The 16,704-nt window shown below is 44.8% G+C and overlaps 1 protein-coding gene and 1 long non-coding RNA gene across 7 annotated transcripts in view; one reads left to right on the top strand and one right to left on the bottom strand.

Moving 5' to 3' along the window:
• Window positions 1-9,245: 9,245 nt before the first annotated feature.
• On the bottom strand, window positions 9,246-13,570 carry LOC107141722. The gene is made up of 2 exons (XR_001503469.2): window positions 13,134-13,570; window positions 9,246-10,698 (listed from the first exon to the last, which is right to left on the bottom strand). It is a non-coding gene; the product is annotated as an uncharacterized LOC107141722 (long non-coding RNA).
• Window positions 12,216-16,704, top strand: part of Fyb2 (FYN binding protein 2) — a 102,148-nt gene continuing 97,659 nt past the window's right edge. For 2 of the 6 annotated variants that reach the window (XM_048815313.1, XM_015484942.2), the window contains exon 1: window positions 12,217-12,533. In XM_048815313.1, coding sequence (XP_048671270.1) covers window positions 12,525-12,533 — 9 coding nt within the window. In that variant the 5' untranslated portion in view covers window positions 12,217-12,524. Of the gene's footprint in view, window positions 12,534-16,704 lie in introns of all 6 variants that reach the window. The other 4 variants (XM_015484939.2, XM_015484940.2, XR_007351982.1 and 1 more) reach the window with 3 other exon arrangements.

Consider the following 16,704-nt stretch of genomic DNA (forward strand, 5'->3'; position numbering starts at 1 on the left):
CATTCTCCGGCTCCATCCCACACCAGTGGAGAAGAAATCTTCTAAGATATCAGGTTCACAGGAAAAAAGCGAGTTAAGTCCATGAGACATCACTTAAAGGACACTCATGCAGGAGAGCCACCGGATTTTCATCAAACCCAGCATTCTTGCTTAGGTGTGCTGATGCTCTGTGATCTGGGGGTTATTTACTAGAGCAGTCATCAAGGTCAGTTATTCTATTAAATCAAGTCATTTCATCTCTCTGAGCCACAGTTTCCTTATCTAAAACTAGAGTTAATGTAGGAAAATTCAATGATACAAAGTATGTGATAATATTCAGAACATACTCAGGGTTCAATAAATGTTAGTTAAAAAGCTATCGTGGGGCTGGGGATGTGGCTCAAGCGGTAACGCACTCGCCTGGCATGCACGGGGCACTGGGTTCAATCCTCAGCACCACATAAAAATAAAGATGTTGTATCCACCGAAAAATTAAAAAATAGATATTAAAAAACTCTCTCAAAAAAAAAAAAAGCTATTGTGCACTGGGCTTGGTGGTATACACCTGTAATCCGAGCAGCTCCTGGGGCTAAGACAGGGCGATCACAAGTTCAAAAAGACCAGCCTCAGCAGCTTAGCAAGGGTCTAGAGAACTTAGTGAGACCCTGTCTCAAAATAAAATGTATTTTAAAAAGCTGGGGATGTGGCTCAGTGGTTAAACACCTCGAGTTCAATCCTCAGTACCAATAAGTAAATAAAAATAAAGCTATTGTGCTTCACATAAACAAAATGTTCACTCTGGGAAGTTAGTTCTGTTGTTATTACCAATATCCAACTCAAGCTGGCAAAGGAAAAGGGAATTTTACTGGCTCTCAAAGCTAGAAACTCCAAGTGTAGATTAAGCCTTAGGGCTTGTTTAATCCCTCCAGCAACTCAAGGATCACCTTTCTTCTGCCTGGTAAGCTTCGTTCTAAGGTCTCCCCTGATGGTCATTGACAGCTGCTGCTGCTGTTGCAAGAATAGTTCCAAGTCAGGTTTCTTGGGGGTGGTAAATTTTGTTTTTTGTTTTGTTTTGTTTTTGCAGTACTGGAGATGGAACCTGGGACCTCCTGCATCCAAGGCAGACACTCTACCACTGATCTGCATCCCCAACCCCCAAGTCAGTTTTGAGAGCAGGAGGAAACCTCCTCCCAGGATTCTAAGAGAGAATCCCTGATTTCTCTAATTGGATTGCCTTAGGTCACAAGCTCAACCCTGAACCAATCATTTTGTTGAGGAGAGCATATGCTGATGAACTGTCAATCATCTGGAGGTAGGGATGGGATCAGTTTTTCTTAAATCACATAGAATCATGGAAGAAAAATGAGTGCACATATTTTAAAGAGGAATAGGTGTGGGTTGAGTGGAAGGAGGAGGGTATTAGACAGAAAAAACGGGGAACAGATAGGCTATCAAAAATGTGTAGTGATTGGTATATTTATTTCCCTTAAAGCGAGAATATGGGTACATAGTGAATGTTATTTTGTGTTCACTGAAAATAACCTTTCAGAAATCTGTTAGTTAATTGGATATTATGATTTTTCAACTTCTTAACCTTTGATGAGGAATTTCCTGAAATATTCTCAGGTACTGACTTCTAGAAATATGCTCAGATATTGGCCTCCTGACTATCTTGATAGTGCACTCAAATTTTTTTTAAAAAATTCTCATAAGAATAAGTTACTTTTTTGCTCTTCTGCTTTCCTTTCTTCTCTTTTTTCTCTGTACTTCCTTTGATTTTGTGCAAGTGTTTTAGAGAATATAAGGTGCTATACAAATAGGTGAGGTTGGTCTGTTCTTGCTAAGATAAATCAAATGACACTTAATCATAAAAGAATAAGACTGATTTTTAAACAGACTACTTAGATGTTGGAACGAGTGCTGCTCTTCTGAGCAGTCACCTAGAGAGGTGATCTTCGTATTCCAATGAATATTTGAGTCACAGTTCCGATCATATTAATTATACCTCAATTTATACTCAGGAAAAGCTGTAGTTTCTTGATAGACCACACTGTGCATCTGATTTGATTTCTAGTCCCCTGTAAGGTTTTCATTAAAAAAAATGAATCTATCCTCTAAAGCAAAGATTTGTCTTTTTAAATAACATATCTTAGGATGGGAAGGCAATTCTCCATGGAGAATTACAAAAATATTTTGGATCCTGGCATTAGAATAAATGTTTAAGTGTGCACACATGGGAAGATGCATGTTCAATTTGTTTAATAGAAGAAGAGGAGGGAGAATAAGGAAAGAGAAGAAGATAGGAAGGAGGCAGGATATTGGGCTCTCTCTCCACCTCTAAGATACTCTGAATAGCCTTTTCATCATCCAGGAGCAAAATCCGTCCCTCTCCCGGCCTCCAGGCTAAACCTGAACTCCTCCTGTACCATTCAGGGCCCCTACACAGCCTACTCTTGCCTTCTTTGTGATGGCTTTCCTGATCCTCCAGCCTTGCCCTCTTGCCAGACTAAAGCTCTCTGTGTGCCTAGTAAAGACAGGAGCCAAGTTATTTCTCCTCTTCTCTGCAAGCTTCAGGAGGTACATATTCCAGGGGCCATTTTTCTCCTCTTGTGATCCTGGCTTCCTCTGAGTGATTCCAACTCCTGGGCCCTCAACACCACCTCCTCTCTGTGTCCCTCCAGCTTTAAGGGTTCCCAGCTGTTGCTAACCTCCAAGTTCCTCACCACTCTCCTGGTGTGACCAGTTCTCTGTACTGAATTTCCCATTTCCAATGTTCAGTTTTCCTCATTGGACCCTGATAGATACATCAGCTCATCTCTGTCCAGCAGTACTGAGAAAGTTTGGTTTAATGATAAAATGATGAATGGATGGATGACAATCATGCTTACTTAGCACGAATGATTTTTATATTTATATTTCCCGAGACACTTTTATGGCGCCTCTGAAAATAGCTTTCTTGAACTCTACCCACTTGTCCTAGATGGATGCCCCTTCCCCAACTGCCTTTCTCAAGTTGACCCACACTGCAGTCCTGCTTGGCAGCTGCATTGCTGACAGATGGCAAAGACAATGACTATAGAGTGAGATCAAGACTGAAACCAAATGCAGAATCAAAAACTCCCAGGCTGTTGGCTGGGCCCTTAGGACAATGGTGAAGGATGCATTTTTCTTCCACTCTTCAGGTCTGATATGGGACATGAGCCAGAAGGAAGCCATTTTACAGTGATTCTCAGAGTCCAGTGCAATTTGTAGATGAAGAGAAGATTCATATTCCTGCCCGAACTGGAAGGTTTGAGTATTAGGCTGGTGGCTAAAACACTCCCGTGTGTATGAGGCCAGCATATAACAGGATGGTCTCCTCGTTGCTGCCCAGGGCATTGTTATATTTCCAAGGTCTGGAGACACAATGAAGAGAAACCAGGTATTTGGAAAGGATCCAGGAGTGGCCAGAGGTGATTACTCCTGCTCCACTGAAGAGGGTGATGGGACCCACCTTCCTGCCCTTCCTGCCCCCCCACACAGCTCTCAAATCACATTGGTCCTGGAACACTCTATAAATGAGGCTGGCTATGAACTGAGAAGCAGCTTAGCCCTAAAATGAGAAAGATAATACAACTTATGAATTCTCTCCTGAGAGGTAACATAATTAGGTTACATATTTACAGTCACTTATTGTAGCCTTAGCACTGAAGTGGGGACAGAAGACAAACACAAGAAGTAATTCCTGTTCTTGAAGACCCTACTGCCTACCTAGGGGAGACAGGCACAGGCACAGAGGGTAAAGGCAGGTCAGTGGGCTAGTCGGTGGGCTGAACTGGAGCCTAGATGTTCCCTGTGTGGCCAGCATGCCGCAGTTAAGAACAGGTGCTCTGGGGGGAGGCTGATCAGGGTTAACTACAGGCCTAACGCTGCTCAGCTTGGTCCCTGGTATGCCTTTCAGCTCCCTGAGTCTTGGCTTTCTCATCTGTAAAGGGGGATTTTAGTGCCTACCTCATAATAGTTTTGAACATAAAATGATAAAATGAGTTTATACACAAAAAGTTCTTCAGATGTTATCTGATACAAGGCAAGCACAAGAACACTGGTGTGGTCACCAAGGCCACCCTCAGTGGTGGAAACAGCTTTATGAGAATGTCCAAGGTTTCTATTTGGGAACCTGGATGAGTTTGATGCCACTTAGGGCAGGGGATCGGGTCACGGGTTACATCATGGCCTTGTTGAACCTGAGATGTCTGTGGAACACCCAAGTGAGAAACCCAGTGGTGCACAACACCCAGGACAGTGCCCAGCTCAACACACTGAGGTGTTCAATAAATATCTGTTGAAGGAATGGGTCTGGGACCCAGGAGAGACCTGGACTTCTTGATCACCTTCTGCAAAGTGTGGGCCTTTGTTGTTTTATTCCCTGGTATTTTCCTTTACAACAATCAAGGGTATGAGCACTGCCCTAATGATTCACCTGTTTCTTTAAAGCCTGATTCCCTTACTACATTGCAGGTTCTGTGGACCAGGACAGTGTGCTGTTTTGTTCCTCTCCATGTGTCTTGACCTAACCCAGCCTACAGTGGAAATCAGGGAAATATTTGTGGAATGAATGAAGGGCTAGGAACGGGGACTTGGGCGTGGGAGAGGATGTAGGCAGGAGCCAAGAGAGAGGAGGGGCAGTAGTGAACTGCGTGGCCCCAACCAGCAGGAGCCTCCGGGTTCAAAGTGACTTGTCTGCAACACTCTTCTCCAAACTTTCCAGCTGTCTCCTCCTCTCCCACATGCCACACCCCCCCAATCTGGCCCTCGTCACATCCTTTCTCTGAGCTGCTGTTCCTTCATCTGTAAAATGGGTATTTATTATGTGTCCTGCCTCCTTTAGTAGGTGGCTGTGGGCATCCAATGAGGTGATTCAATTCAACAAATGTTTATATAGGTGATTAAACGCCACAGTGATAAATGCCTTTGAATAAATGTGCTAACCTCTGCACTCAGTTCCACCTGGCTAATGTGCACGCAGATTATGCCACTGTGGCTTGAAGCAGCCTCCTCTGTTCTGAGAGGCAGTAGGAAACAAGATCTCATTGATACATGCCACCTCTCTTCCCCAGGAGCCCTTAATTTCAGTGACAATAGACTTGCATCTTGCAATCTGAATCAGGGCCAGACAGTCTGTCCCATCCAACCTCCATATTCAGAATGAGTTGATGGAGATCTGACACATGGACCATGGTGGAGGGGCCTGGCCGCACCCTACCTCCCCACAAGCTGTTGCACTCACTGAGTCTTGGCAGGGTGGAGCCTGAGCTGATGGCCACGATGAGCATGGCTAGTGAGCAGGCAAAATGGACATGAACTTGGGAAGGATGCTCACCTCCTAGGACTGCTATCAGGATGACAAAGGTTCACAAACAGAGACTCCTGAAAGCAGAAGCTGTGCCTTTATCACCTCTGTGGAAGGCAGGACATTGCGCAAGCTGTGGTCTCTCTCTCTCGACTACCCCACCCTCAGTGTTAGGCCTGAGATTCAAGTCTTGTTAGCTCTATGAAGCCTCCCTTCCCTCCCTAGGCAGAGATGTGGCTCCACCTCTATGGAACGGGAACCCAGGGAAATTCTCACTGTTGAGGGCTGTTAAGTGCCAACTGCTATGCATGATTCTTTATATATCTTCTATCATTTCACAGGCACAACCATCTGGGAGTTGAGGGTGTGAGCCCCATTTTGCAGATCCGAGGGTCAGCCACAAGTCACTAGGTGAAAGTGGTTGAGCTGAGACTGATCAAAAGTCAAATGCACAGTATTTCCACTTGTATTTCCAAACGTATTTGCACTTTGGCTGTGTTGCTAGCAGAGCTCAGCTTGTGTGGTTTTATCTGTTCACGAATGCTCCTCCAGAGCAAGGATCTTCTCCAATCCATCTCCCTGCCTGTCCCAGGCAGGTCTGGAGACTGCTGAGCACCAGGCCCAGGACTGCTCAGGCCCCAGCACAAGCTAACCAACTAGACAGGGTGGCGGAGCCCTTGCCAGCAAGAGAGATCTGGTGTTAACCTTCTCACCCTGGTTGGTGTTCATTGTACTCTAGTCTGCTGTCACCAGGGTGTCACTGAGTTTCACCTGTCCCTTGGTCTTCACTGATCCTGGTTCCATTAACTAAGCATCTGCCTCTGTTCTTTATTTTCACTGTGTTTTTCTGTAGGGCTTTAACCCCTAGTCGGCTGGTCTGGTGCTCTGAGACCTTTTCTGGGTACTGCAGTTTCTCTCTCTCTAGGTGTTGAAATCCATCCCTGAGATGCTGCCAATGAGTCTTCTCTAATTAGCTGTACCCATCCCTCTCTTAGAGTCACAGTGATGTCATCCCTGTGCTCTCCTGCACAGACAGTCACCTGCTAGCTAGACCACTGTGGCTAATAGCACTTGACTAGACCTCAGTCAAACAGATCTGACATTGAAACCCAGTTCTGCTTCTTACAGGCTGCATGGTCTAGGGAAAAATTCTTAACACTTTACACGTTGGTTTCTTCATCTATAAAATGAGGGTAATAATACATACCTCCTAAGAGTACTGAGAAAATTAATGGGACAATATATGCAATGATCGTAGTGCCTACTATTATTCCCAATAGCCCAGATCATGTTGTTACAAATTGCAGCCTGACCTTCAATTCACTCCCCAAGGAGCTGGCTAAACCCACATCAAGATAAATTTCCTTATCTCCCAACCCAACTGTTTTCATTGTCTTTGCTTTTCCTACTATCCCACCATAATGTTTTACTATGTCTCAATAATGTACTATAAGAAAATTGTATTAGTCAGAATAAGGTAGGATATGCCACAGTAACAAATGGGCCCAAGTTCTTGGTAACTTAATACAACAAAAATTTATTTGTATCACAATCTTGTGACTATTGGAAAGATTCTTCACTGGCTTTCTTAGAAGTAGGGACTCGGTAATGGAAGTCCCTTCAATCTTGTGATTTTCCTATCTTAAGCACATGATTTCGGAAATTGTTGCAAAAGGGGAAGAGAGAAAGTAAACAATTGACCAGTCTCGCAGGTCACATTTGTATCTCTTAACCACATATTGACCAGGACCTATTCATGTGCTTAAGTATAACTGCAAGAAATGCTAGAAAGATAGTCTTCTCACATATCCAGGAAAAGGAATTCAAAATGAGATTTGGTGAACACAAAATATTTCCTCTGTCTACTTCCTTCCCATAATAGAATACCCTCCATAGTCCCAGACTCGTAGCCTGTGGAACTGCTCATTCATTGGCACTGCAGCTGTGCTGACCTCGGAGGACATTGCTTCCCCTTTATTTAACAGTCCATCCCAATATGAACCAAAGCTGCCTTCTTTTTCACTATGGCAGAGTTAAGATGAAATGTCTAACTACAGCAGATTTTACCCACACACCTGGGGGTGACACCTGGGGAATAAACAGCACACTATAGCTTGCCAGTTAACACTTTGAAAAAATGGAGTTTGTGAATCTTCAGCTTGGGTCTTCCATACCTCTGCCCTGCTGCCACAGTTCAGAAGTCATCTGACCCTACCATCCAGGAATGCCTGCACGCATATCCTACACTACAAATCATACTCATGGCACCCAAGATAGAGCAGCTACAGAGAAGAGTTGTGCACATGAGTGTGGAGAGAAGCCATTGCCTCTCATCTCCTCACAGGGAAGAACCATGCTGACTTTTAGACTCCACAGAGCTTTCTAATACATATGAAATTGGTTACCTAAATTATGATTCCTAAGTCACATGACTGATTGCTGTGGTTTGAAGGTTTGGGTCTCCTCCAAAATTTAGATTGAAACTTAATCCCCAATGCAACAGTATTAAGAGGTATTTTTGGAGGGGAATAGGCCATGAGGGATGGGATTAGTGCCTTATAACAGAACTGGAGGGAATTAGCTGGGCTTTTACCCTTCTGCACTCTGCCATATGGTGATGAACACAGCTCCTATCACCTCAAAGGGATCATCTTGGAAGCACAGATTGGATCCTCATCAGCTACCCACTTGGGTCTCGATCTGAGCCCCATAAGTGAGCAATAAATTTATGCTATTTATAAGTTTTCTGGTTTAAGACATTTTGTTATAGCAGCACAAACAGACTAGGACACCAGCTGACCTGTATACATTGTGCAAAGACCTACCATGCCCACATCCTAGTAGTCTGAACCTTTAAGCATTCTGATCACAGGGTATGATTATGCCTTGAAGTCCAGATTCAAGTAAATGAGACCCAAAGAGAGGCAGGGATTCCCTGCCTGAGTTTTCTATCCAAGGATCCACTTTTCTGGGTGAGGGAACACGTGAGTGGTTAATACTAGTAATGATTTCCCACTTCCAGGCAAGCCCCATCTCCTTGCCACAGGGGGATGTTTCTCCTTTGATCTCAACAAGACAAGCATATCAGAAAACATCTTAATAATTCATCTGAGTAATGCATACAGAATGTAGCTGGCGTTGGTGGAGGAAGAAGATTTCCTTACAAGAACCTGAGGGGTCACTGCATCCCTAGATCTAAGCAGGACACCTGGTATAAAGTAGGGGGCTGAGATTCTTGTTAAAAGACTATTAAAAGAGGAGCAATTTGGCTTGGTCATGTTTGCTTAGCATTCTTAAAAAAAAGAGGTCTTACTACCTTATTATATATTATTATGATGTTTACTGAGATAAATAACTGAGATGTAAGCTTCCTTCAAGATGAAAGATAAACCAGGTGGATTACAAACTAGTAAAAAAGGAACTTTTTTGAACACTTTGACTTCCAAAATAATCCTAGGCATTTTATTCTTCAATATATTAGCATTAAATAATTGTATACCTTGTAGTAATGCACCCTGCATTTCTACACTGATCATCCATCCCTTCCTCCCTGCCCATCTGCCCCGTCCCCACTATTACTATTAACCTCATTGTCCACTCTCTCAAGTCCTTTGGGGAATGCAATGGAGGGAAGAGCAATATATTCAAGCAGCCCCCAGCATTCAAATGAGGAATCACACTGTGCTCTCTGCATGAGCAGGTATTCACCTCCTTGAGCCTTCTTTTCGTCCCTTGCCAACTGGGGATAGCATCTCTTATCTCACAACTGTCCTGAGGAGTAGAAGAAAATATGTGCTAACTTGTGTAGCTTGTTCCACAATAGACTCCCAGTAAATTTGACTTCCTCTCCTCTTTCCTTTTCTCCCTTTTGAAGGTAGTCAGGATATAAATTATACATAAATAAATTACACGTTATGCTGGAAATCCTCAGACATGATTAATGTAACCAATAATAATTTTAATATTAATAGTAACTCCAGCAGCCGCATCCTAACTCTGACAATCCATCTACACGCTCCAGTTTCATCATCATACAACAGATGGTTCTCAAAGTTTGCCCTAGAAAGAGGTGAAAGCATGTGATTTCCCATTTTCAGATTTTTTTTTCCCGACACTTCTTTTTCTTATTACAGTATTCTGCTACAAACCATTACTTAGGGTACAGAGTGAAAGTAATGAATTTGCCAAGTAATGAAAGGCTGAGACAGGAAAGGAAACGTGGAAAAGCTTCACACAGTATCTAAGATGGAAGGCAGTGTTTGGAAACATCAAGAATGTGCTAGAAATATGATTTCCGCCTACTCAGTGCCCTGAAGGATGGTTGTGACCTTTTTGGAGATTATGGCATATCATTCCCATGCCCAGAAAGAACAAACTGAAGTCAAGGGGCTTAAAAGACCAAGAAGAGCCAGAAGATCTGAGCCCAACTTCAGGCTAAGTATCTACTGAGCCTTCTTGCAAACTATTTTCAAAATTTAATTTGAAAAAAAAAATGCTTCAGAGAACCCTTCAAGCTCTCAAATTGGAAGTTTATTGTTTGGTGTTTCTTGAAGATTTAAATAGAAACAAACAGCATGGCTGGGAGTGGGGGTTCTGAAACACAGCTGCTGGGTGGGAATGTGGGGGAATTGAGCTTCCTTATGGAGATGGGTCAGCTTGCACGGGGCCTCCGTCTTATCAACTAGAAAGTGAGGATCGTAATGGGGACCAAAGAAGGAAATATTTTCAAGGTTTAGGGCATTGCTTCTGACAGGCAATAAACAGGTATCCATCATCCATTCCTTGTCCATGATTAAATGGAGCTCATGGGGACAGTCACCTTGGCCTGTAGCTAGCAACAGATCACCAAAGCACCTGGTATGTAGTAAGACCTCATCCTTAATTGTAATGAAATATTCATCCCTAAATGTAGTGAGACCTGGTTAATTTCAGGTCAATTTCAAATTTCACATCCCAAATTCTCCCTGTAATGCCTGTACCCATATCTATATCTTGTGCTGTCACTCTCCCATGTAAGCACATGAGGGTTCTCTACCAAGCTGGTGGCTTGGACTTGCTAATCTCAGGATGGGGGCTCATAAGCAAAGTGAGATCATTGTCGGGAAATAAGACAATGCTATTTTGTTTTCGCATTCAGGTGTAGCATGTGCATTCTGACACGGATACAGCCACCAGTGATTGAGGGGACAGAGTGAAGGAAGAGAGGAACTGCCATTGTAGCTGCCCACGCAGTCCTGTGCTTCACACCAGGAGGCTCACACCACCATCAATCCTACACCAACACTGTCGGCCCTCTTATTATGTTTTGATGAAGATGAAGAGCACACATCTCAGAGGGGCATGTTGACTTTCTCAGGGTCCGCAGCATGTGGGCAAACTGAATTCAGCACCTAGAGAATGAGAAGAAAGACAACAGGGGGTGGTGGATGTTCCAAGCCATTGATCTTAAGCCCACTGGCAACACAGTCTCCACCTCTAACAGCTGCCAGTGATTAGTGCCTACTGTGTCCCAGGGCCTGCTACTGTAACTTAACCTCAACCAAAGCAAAACGCACACCTCCCAGCCCAGCCAGGTCCAGGGAGAGCCCTGCCATCCCTCATCCCTACCACCATGGCAGACTGGCCTGGAGCCACTAGGGGGAGCCCTGGCATTAAGAGCAAGGGAAATGCATCCGCCCAACTACCCCTGCCTGGGGGCCTGAGAGCCTCCCCAGCAGCACAAGACTCACACATGTGCACAGAGACACAGTGAAAGCCAGAGTGCTGAGGGGAGGTTACAGAAGACCTGTGGTCACACTCCGTGGAGGCTTGAGGAATGGGACCTGCACTGACTGTGAGCAGTGCGCACAGCTGTGTTGATCTGAGAGTCATAAAGCCAGTGTAGAGAAGAGGTGTGCTGTTTAATCAAATAGCACATCGTGGCTCAGAATACAATATATCAGCACAATCACACACAGGACGAGAGATCTTTGCTCAGAGAAGGTTTTATTTCACCATAAATGCATGTGAGTGTATGGTGAGACATAAGGTAAAGGGTATATCTTACTGAGTCATTCATAAAGTTTAAAAGACACTGAGCTAAAAGCTTATGTAAAATCCACCCAACCAGGTCCTAAACCACAAGCTTTGACTTAGTGTCTTGTTGGGGACTCAAAGCCTGTATTTTTGATAGATTCCCATGTGACTCTGATGGCTAGCCAGGTCTGGGACTGCTAAAGGAGGTGGGCGCCACTGGGGCTTTCTTGCCTGCCCCCAACCTCCTCTTCCCTGGTCAGGACAGGAGACACTCTGTAATTCAAGAATTTGGCTCAAACGAAGCAAGAAAAATCACACAGCTGCATGAAAGCAGGGCACAAGCCACCTGACCTGCTCTGCTTGTCCCCACCCCAGGACAGCTGGGAGCCCCCAAAGCTGGGAACTGAGGTTTGGTTTTCCATCACCAACTCTGTCGGAAAACAAACAAACCCAGAAAGCAAAGTCACTTTACAGTCAGCCAGATCAGGTTCAAACCTGGATCCTTCAACGCAGCACCTATGTGACTGAGGGCAGGCCATAGAAGCCTCTCAGCCTGAGTCTCCTCACCAGTTAAAATGGGAATAATAATGCTTCCCAGGGCTACTGTAAGAATTAAAGCCTATATTCAGATACCTAGGTAACACCTGCCCAGACCAGGTGCTATTACGTTAGCTCCCTTTCTCACCTCCATGGATACCCCTGTGAGCTGAGACACACTTGTCCCCTGAGGTGATTACAAAATGAAGTAACCACCAGCAGGGGTTAGACCAGGCTGTTTCCAATGGGGATCACAGTGTCCAGCCGGAGCATTCTGAACTAACTGGAGGGGCAGGACATGCCCCATTCCTCATCACCTCCCCAGACATGGGCACAAAGTAGAGAGGGAGGGACAGACCAGCCTGGGAGCAGGGAAGAGCCGCCTGATGAGCTGGCTGAGGTCTCTGGATCTGTGCACAGAGGGGACCCTGCAGGTACCTTGCCACACTCCCAGGATGGAGGCGGGCCCATGCTCAGCCCCAGCCCCAGGCGAGGGAGGAGCTACAACCCAGGCTGAGCAGGTGGAGCACCTGGGTTCAGGTGTGTCCCAGGCAGCAGCGGGAAGTGATTACTCCCTGGCAGGCAGAGGCAGGGACAGAGGAGCCACGCACTTGATCTCTAGATCCAGCTCTGGGAGGCTGGATTTGTCTCCCAGAAGAAAGCTATGGAAGAGGTAAGACTCTTTGGTTTGGATCTTGTCTTTCTGTGTCCTTTCTTGCCAGGTTGTTCTCCCGATGCAGACAGCCCTGAGGACAGGCTGCCTGTGTCTCCAGCCTTCTGGACAGGAATGAATGTGTCAGGCATGGTGTAGAGCACACTGGCCTTACTGGGGGCAGGTGGGATGTGGAGGACCCTGCTGTGTCCTGTGCCCTGCAGAGCAGGAGGGTCTGAGAAACTCGGAGGAGGACAGCATGGGGGGTCCCAGCTCTAATTTTGAGCTGGGCTTCACGCCTGCTTCCCCAGGACAGGTCAGGTGCCTGCACTCCTCTCTATTTACCTGCCCTCCTGGACTGCCCGGCCTCTGCGGTGATTAGCAGGCTTCCTGGTTCACAGGCAGAGCTTGGAGCTGGCAAGAGATGGCTACCAGGTGCTTACTTGTGGCTTTAGATTGGGCTCTGCTCCTCATGAACTGTGTGGCCTAGAGCCAGAGTATTACCTGGTTTCCTCATGGGTCAAACAGTATTATGCTAGAATAAGGCTTTGCAGGATTACTGGCGGTGCTGATAAAAATAGAGGACCTATGATGTCATTAAGTGGGGTGGCACTCCCTTACCCTGGGATGGCTGAGCGCTGTTTGCGTACTTGGAGGTTTCTCCGCTTGACTGATTGCATCTTCCTTTTTCCTTCTCCCATTCTCTGCTCTCCTCTATTTTTTTCTTCAATGAGTCTGTTTCCTTTGGAGAGTGTGTGTTCTGCTTTCATATCTCCTTATTCTGTATTTGAAAGCAAATCATTTTCTCCCGTGAGTCATGCCGCTTCCCCCCAGGTGTCAGGTCCTCTGTGCTGACTTAAAACCAATCAGCTGTCGCTGGTCAAGACAAGCTCCCCCTTTGTCCCAGGGCATTGTGCCCTGAATGGCAGTCCAGTCCAGTTAGCTGAGTTTTGGAAACAGGTGAGCCAGGGCGCTCTGATACCGCTTCCCTCTCCCTCTGAATTTTCTCCAGTATCCTGCCCAGAGCACGCTGTTGAGCAACTCTGGGAAGTTCCTCCTTGGTAGAGAAGTGCCAGCTGAATAGATTTAGTGTGGGCGTAAAAAATGAAGCTGAGCTGTACTTTGCCCTCTCTGATGGACAGCATCTGCACAGGCATCCGCTATTCATTGAAGCTAAGCTACGACACAGGCAGATGTCGTTTGTACCATTTTTTTTTAATAGGTGAGGAAGCTGACGGTTAGAATGCTATCATTCGTTTAGTGTCACACAGCTGGTAAGAAGCAGAGCTGGGACACGAGCTTCCATTTGTCAATAAAAGCTACAGATTGCCAGCTCCCAGCCAAGCATGGCTAGCAAAGATCAAAACAGGAGAACGGGAAGAATGCAGGGGATTTAGAGAAAGATGTACAAAAGGGCATTTTTGTTAGCTATTAACATTCTTGTGGGATAAGTAAACACAATTACACAACTTTTACTGATCAGAAAGAGGGAAGAGAAGATTGAAAAAAAAAAAACATGGGTAGTTTTTAACTGGAAAAGAGGATTGTTGTAATTTTTAGAAAAGTTTTAAAAATTCTGTCATTCAATATGTATTTTTTGAACATATTTTTTGTATGGTCAGGTCCTATCTTAGGTGCTATCAATGCAAGGAACCAAACAGTCAAAAATACTTGCTTTCATAAAACAAAATCTAGTGGAAGAGAGAAACAAATTACAATGAAATATGTATATACAGTGTGTATGTGTGTATATCCTTGTTTGTGTGTGTGTTGAGAAATGGCCATCAATGCAATGTGGATACACAACACAGGAAAGGGCTTAAGAAGGCTGAGATCACAGAAGAAGCTGTCATTTTAAGTGGGACAGTTTCAATAATGATGATATGGAGGCATTTGAACAGAAACTTGAAGGAAGTTAGAGGGTTGGTTCTGTGATTATCTTAGGGAAGAAAAATTCTTCAGAGAGTTAGTAGCAGATGCAAAGGCTCTTCTGAGGCAGAAACTTATCTGATATGAACAAAGAACAGCAAAACGGCCAGACTGGCTGGTGGAGAGGAAGCAGAGAGAGAATGGTAAAGAGTCAGATCATGTGAAACTCTGAGGCCATTATAGAAATTTTAGGCTTTCCTGAGTGAAATGGCGAGCCACCTGAGCTTTGTGAGCAGATCAATGGCGTGATCAAACTTACGTTTGTCTGAATCATCTGGCTGTGGTTCTGAAACTAGAAGGTAAGGGTCAGGAGAGCAGAAGCTGCTGACCAGGTAAGAGGTGTTGCAGTTGGCCAAGCAGGAGGGGCTGGAGGCTCAGACCAGTCCTAGCAGTGAAGGCAGACAGAGGAGGTAGAATTCTGGTTACACAGAGGACACTGCCCATGCTCCACAGCCTGCTGTGGTGCTAAGCAGTGAGGTTCAGCAGTACTAAATGCATGTTTGACCTAATCTACCTTCAACTTGGGGCTGGGGTTGTGGCTCAGTGGTAGAGCAAGTGCCTAGCATGTGTGAGGCACTGGGTTCAATCCTCAGCACCACATAAAAATAAATAAAGGTATTGTATCCATCTACAACTAAAAATATTTTTTAAAAATTATATTCAATTGGCCACAGGTTTATTGGACTGTAACCCCATCATAAGTTGAAGAGCAGCTGTATATTAAAGGAGTAGATAGGATTTATGGATGGATTGGAGAGAGAGAAGAAATAAATTGTCAATGACTTCAAGGTGTGTAGCCTGAACATCTGGAAGAACAGGGTCCATCAATGTTTGCTGAGATAATTTAAGACAGAGCAGGTTTGGAAGGAGATCAGGCATCAGTTCTAGTTTAAGGGGCCATGCAAGCTCTCAGCTATTCAGATTTAGAGTCCAAGGCAGGAGGGCTAGCCAAGATAAGGTGCCTGAATTAGGAGAGTGTCAGGTGCTTAGGGTATGTCAGCGTATGGCTTTAAAATTCAGCCTTACATTCTCTAACATTCTTCCCATCCAGAGGAGAGATCTGTGTTCCTTTCCCATGAGACTCTGCAAGATTGTAGCTGCTTGGAGCAATACAGTTAGGCACACAGAGCACTGTGGGACTTGGGGGTGTAACATGAAAGGCCACGCTGCCTCCACCTCACCTGAGAACGTGTGATCTTGCAATCCTGAGCCCCTGGAGCAGCAGTCTGTACCCCGTGGCTTTCATGCTGGAGACACCTCATGTAGACACTGGGGGACAGTTCCAGCTAAGCCACCCCTTCCAGGTCTTCCCACAAGGCTTAACACAGGCCCTGCAGCCTACTCGCCAGTGAGAAACCATCGAATAACTTCCATCAATACCTGCGGACCAGAGAGGGCACCTAGGGGAAACTTGTCCACATTCCTAACCCACACAATGCTGAGGCTCAGAAAATTCACTTGTTGTTTTTTTGGCCACTCGATTTTCAGGTAGTTTGTTTTATATTGATAGAATATTGAAGCAATTAGATAACCTTCAATCTCTTTTGTCATTAAAAAAGTTATTCTCTCCCCGAGGTATAAGGCTTAAGGGAATTCTGTATGAATATGTTTTATTATATATATAGTTTAGACCCCCAAAGAGGCCAGTGGATTTTTCTAGATTGGAGCATGAAGGTGTACCCCATGCATGCCCTCAGCCAGGTAGGTTTCTATTCAGTTATAGCCTTGGCAAGAGAGAATTATAGCATTTTTGAGGTGGGAGAACTGGTCAGTCAGGGAGCTTACAAATGGTGCTTGAATTCTTTTTTTTTTCCCCTCTTCTTTTTTAATTTTTATTTATTTTTTGTTGCTTTGGGATACACATGATGGTAAAGTATATTTTGACATACACACATGGAGTATAACTTCCCATTCTTGTGGTTGTACATGACGTGGAGTTACACTGGTCATGTATTCATATATGAACATAGGAAGGCTATGTCCAATTCATCCTACTGTCTTTCCTATTCCTATCCCTGCTCCCTTCTCTTCATTCCCCTTTGTCTAATCTAATGAACTTCTTCACTCTGCCCCCTTATTTTGTGTTAGCATTTGCATATCAGAGAGAACATTTGGCCTTTGGTTTTGGGGGGGATTGGCTTATTTCACTCAGCATGATAGTCTCCAGATCCATCCATTTACCAGCAAATGCCATAATTTCATTCTTCTTTATAGCTGAGTAACAGTCCATGGTGTGTGTGTGTGTGTGTGGGTGTATATATAT

Source organism: Marmota marmota, unplaced genomic scaffold (genome assembly GCF_001458135.2).
Source record: "Marmota marmota marmota unplaced genomic scaffold, marMar, whole genome shotgun sequence".
Lineage (NCBI taxonomy): Eukaryota > Metazoa > Chordata > Mammalia > Rodentia > Sciuridae > Marmota > Marmota marmota.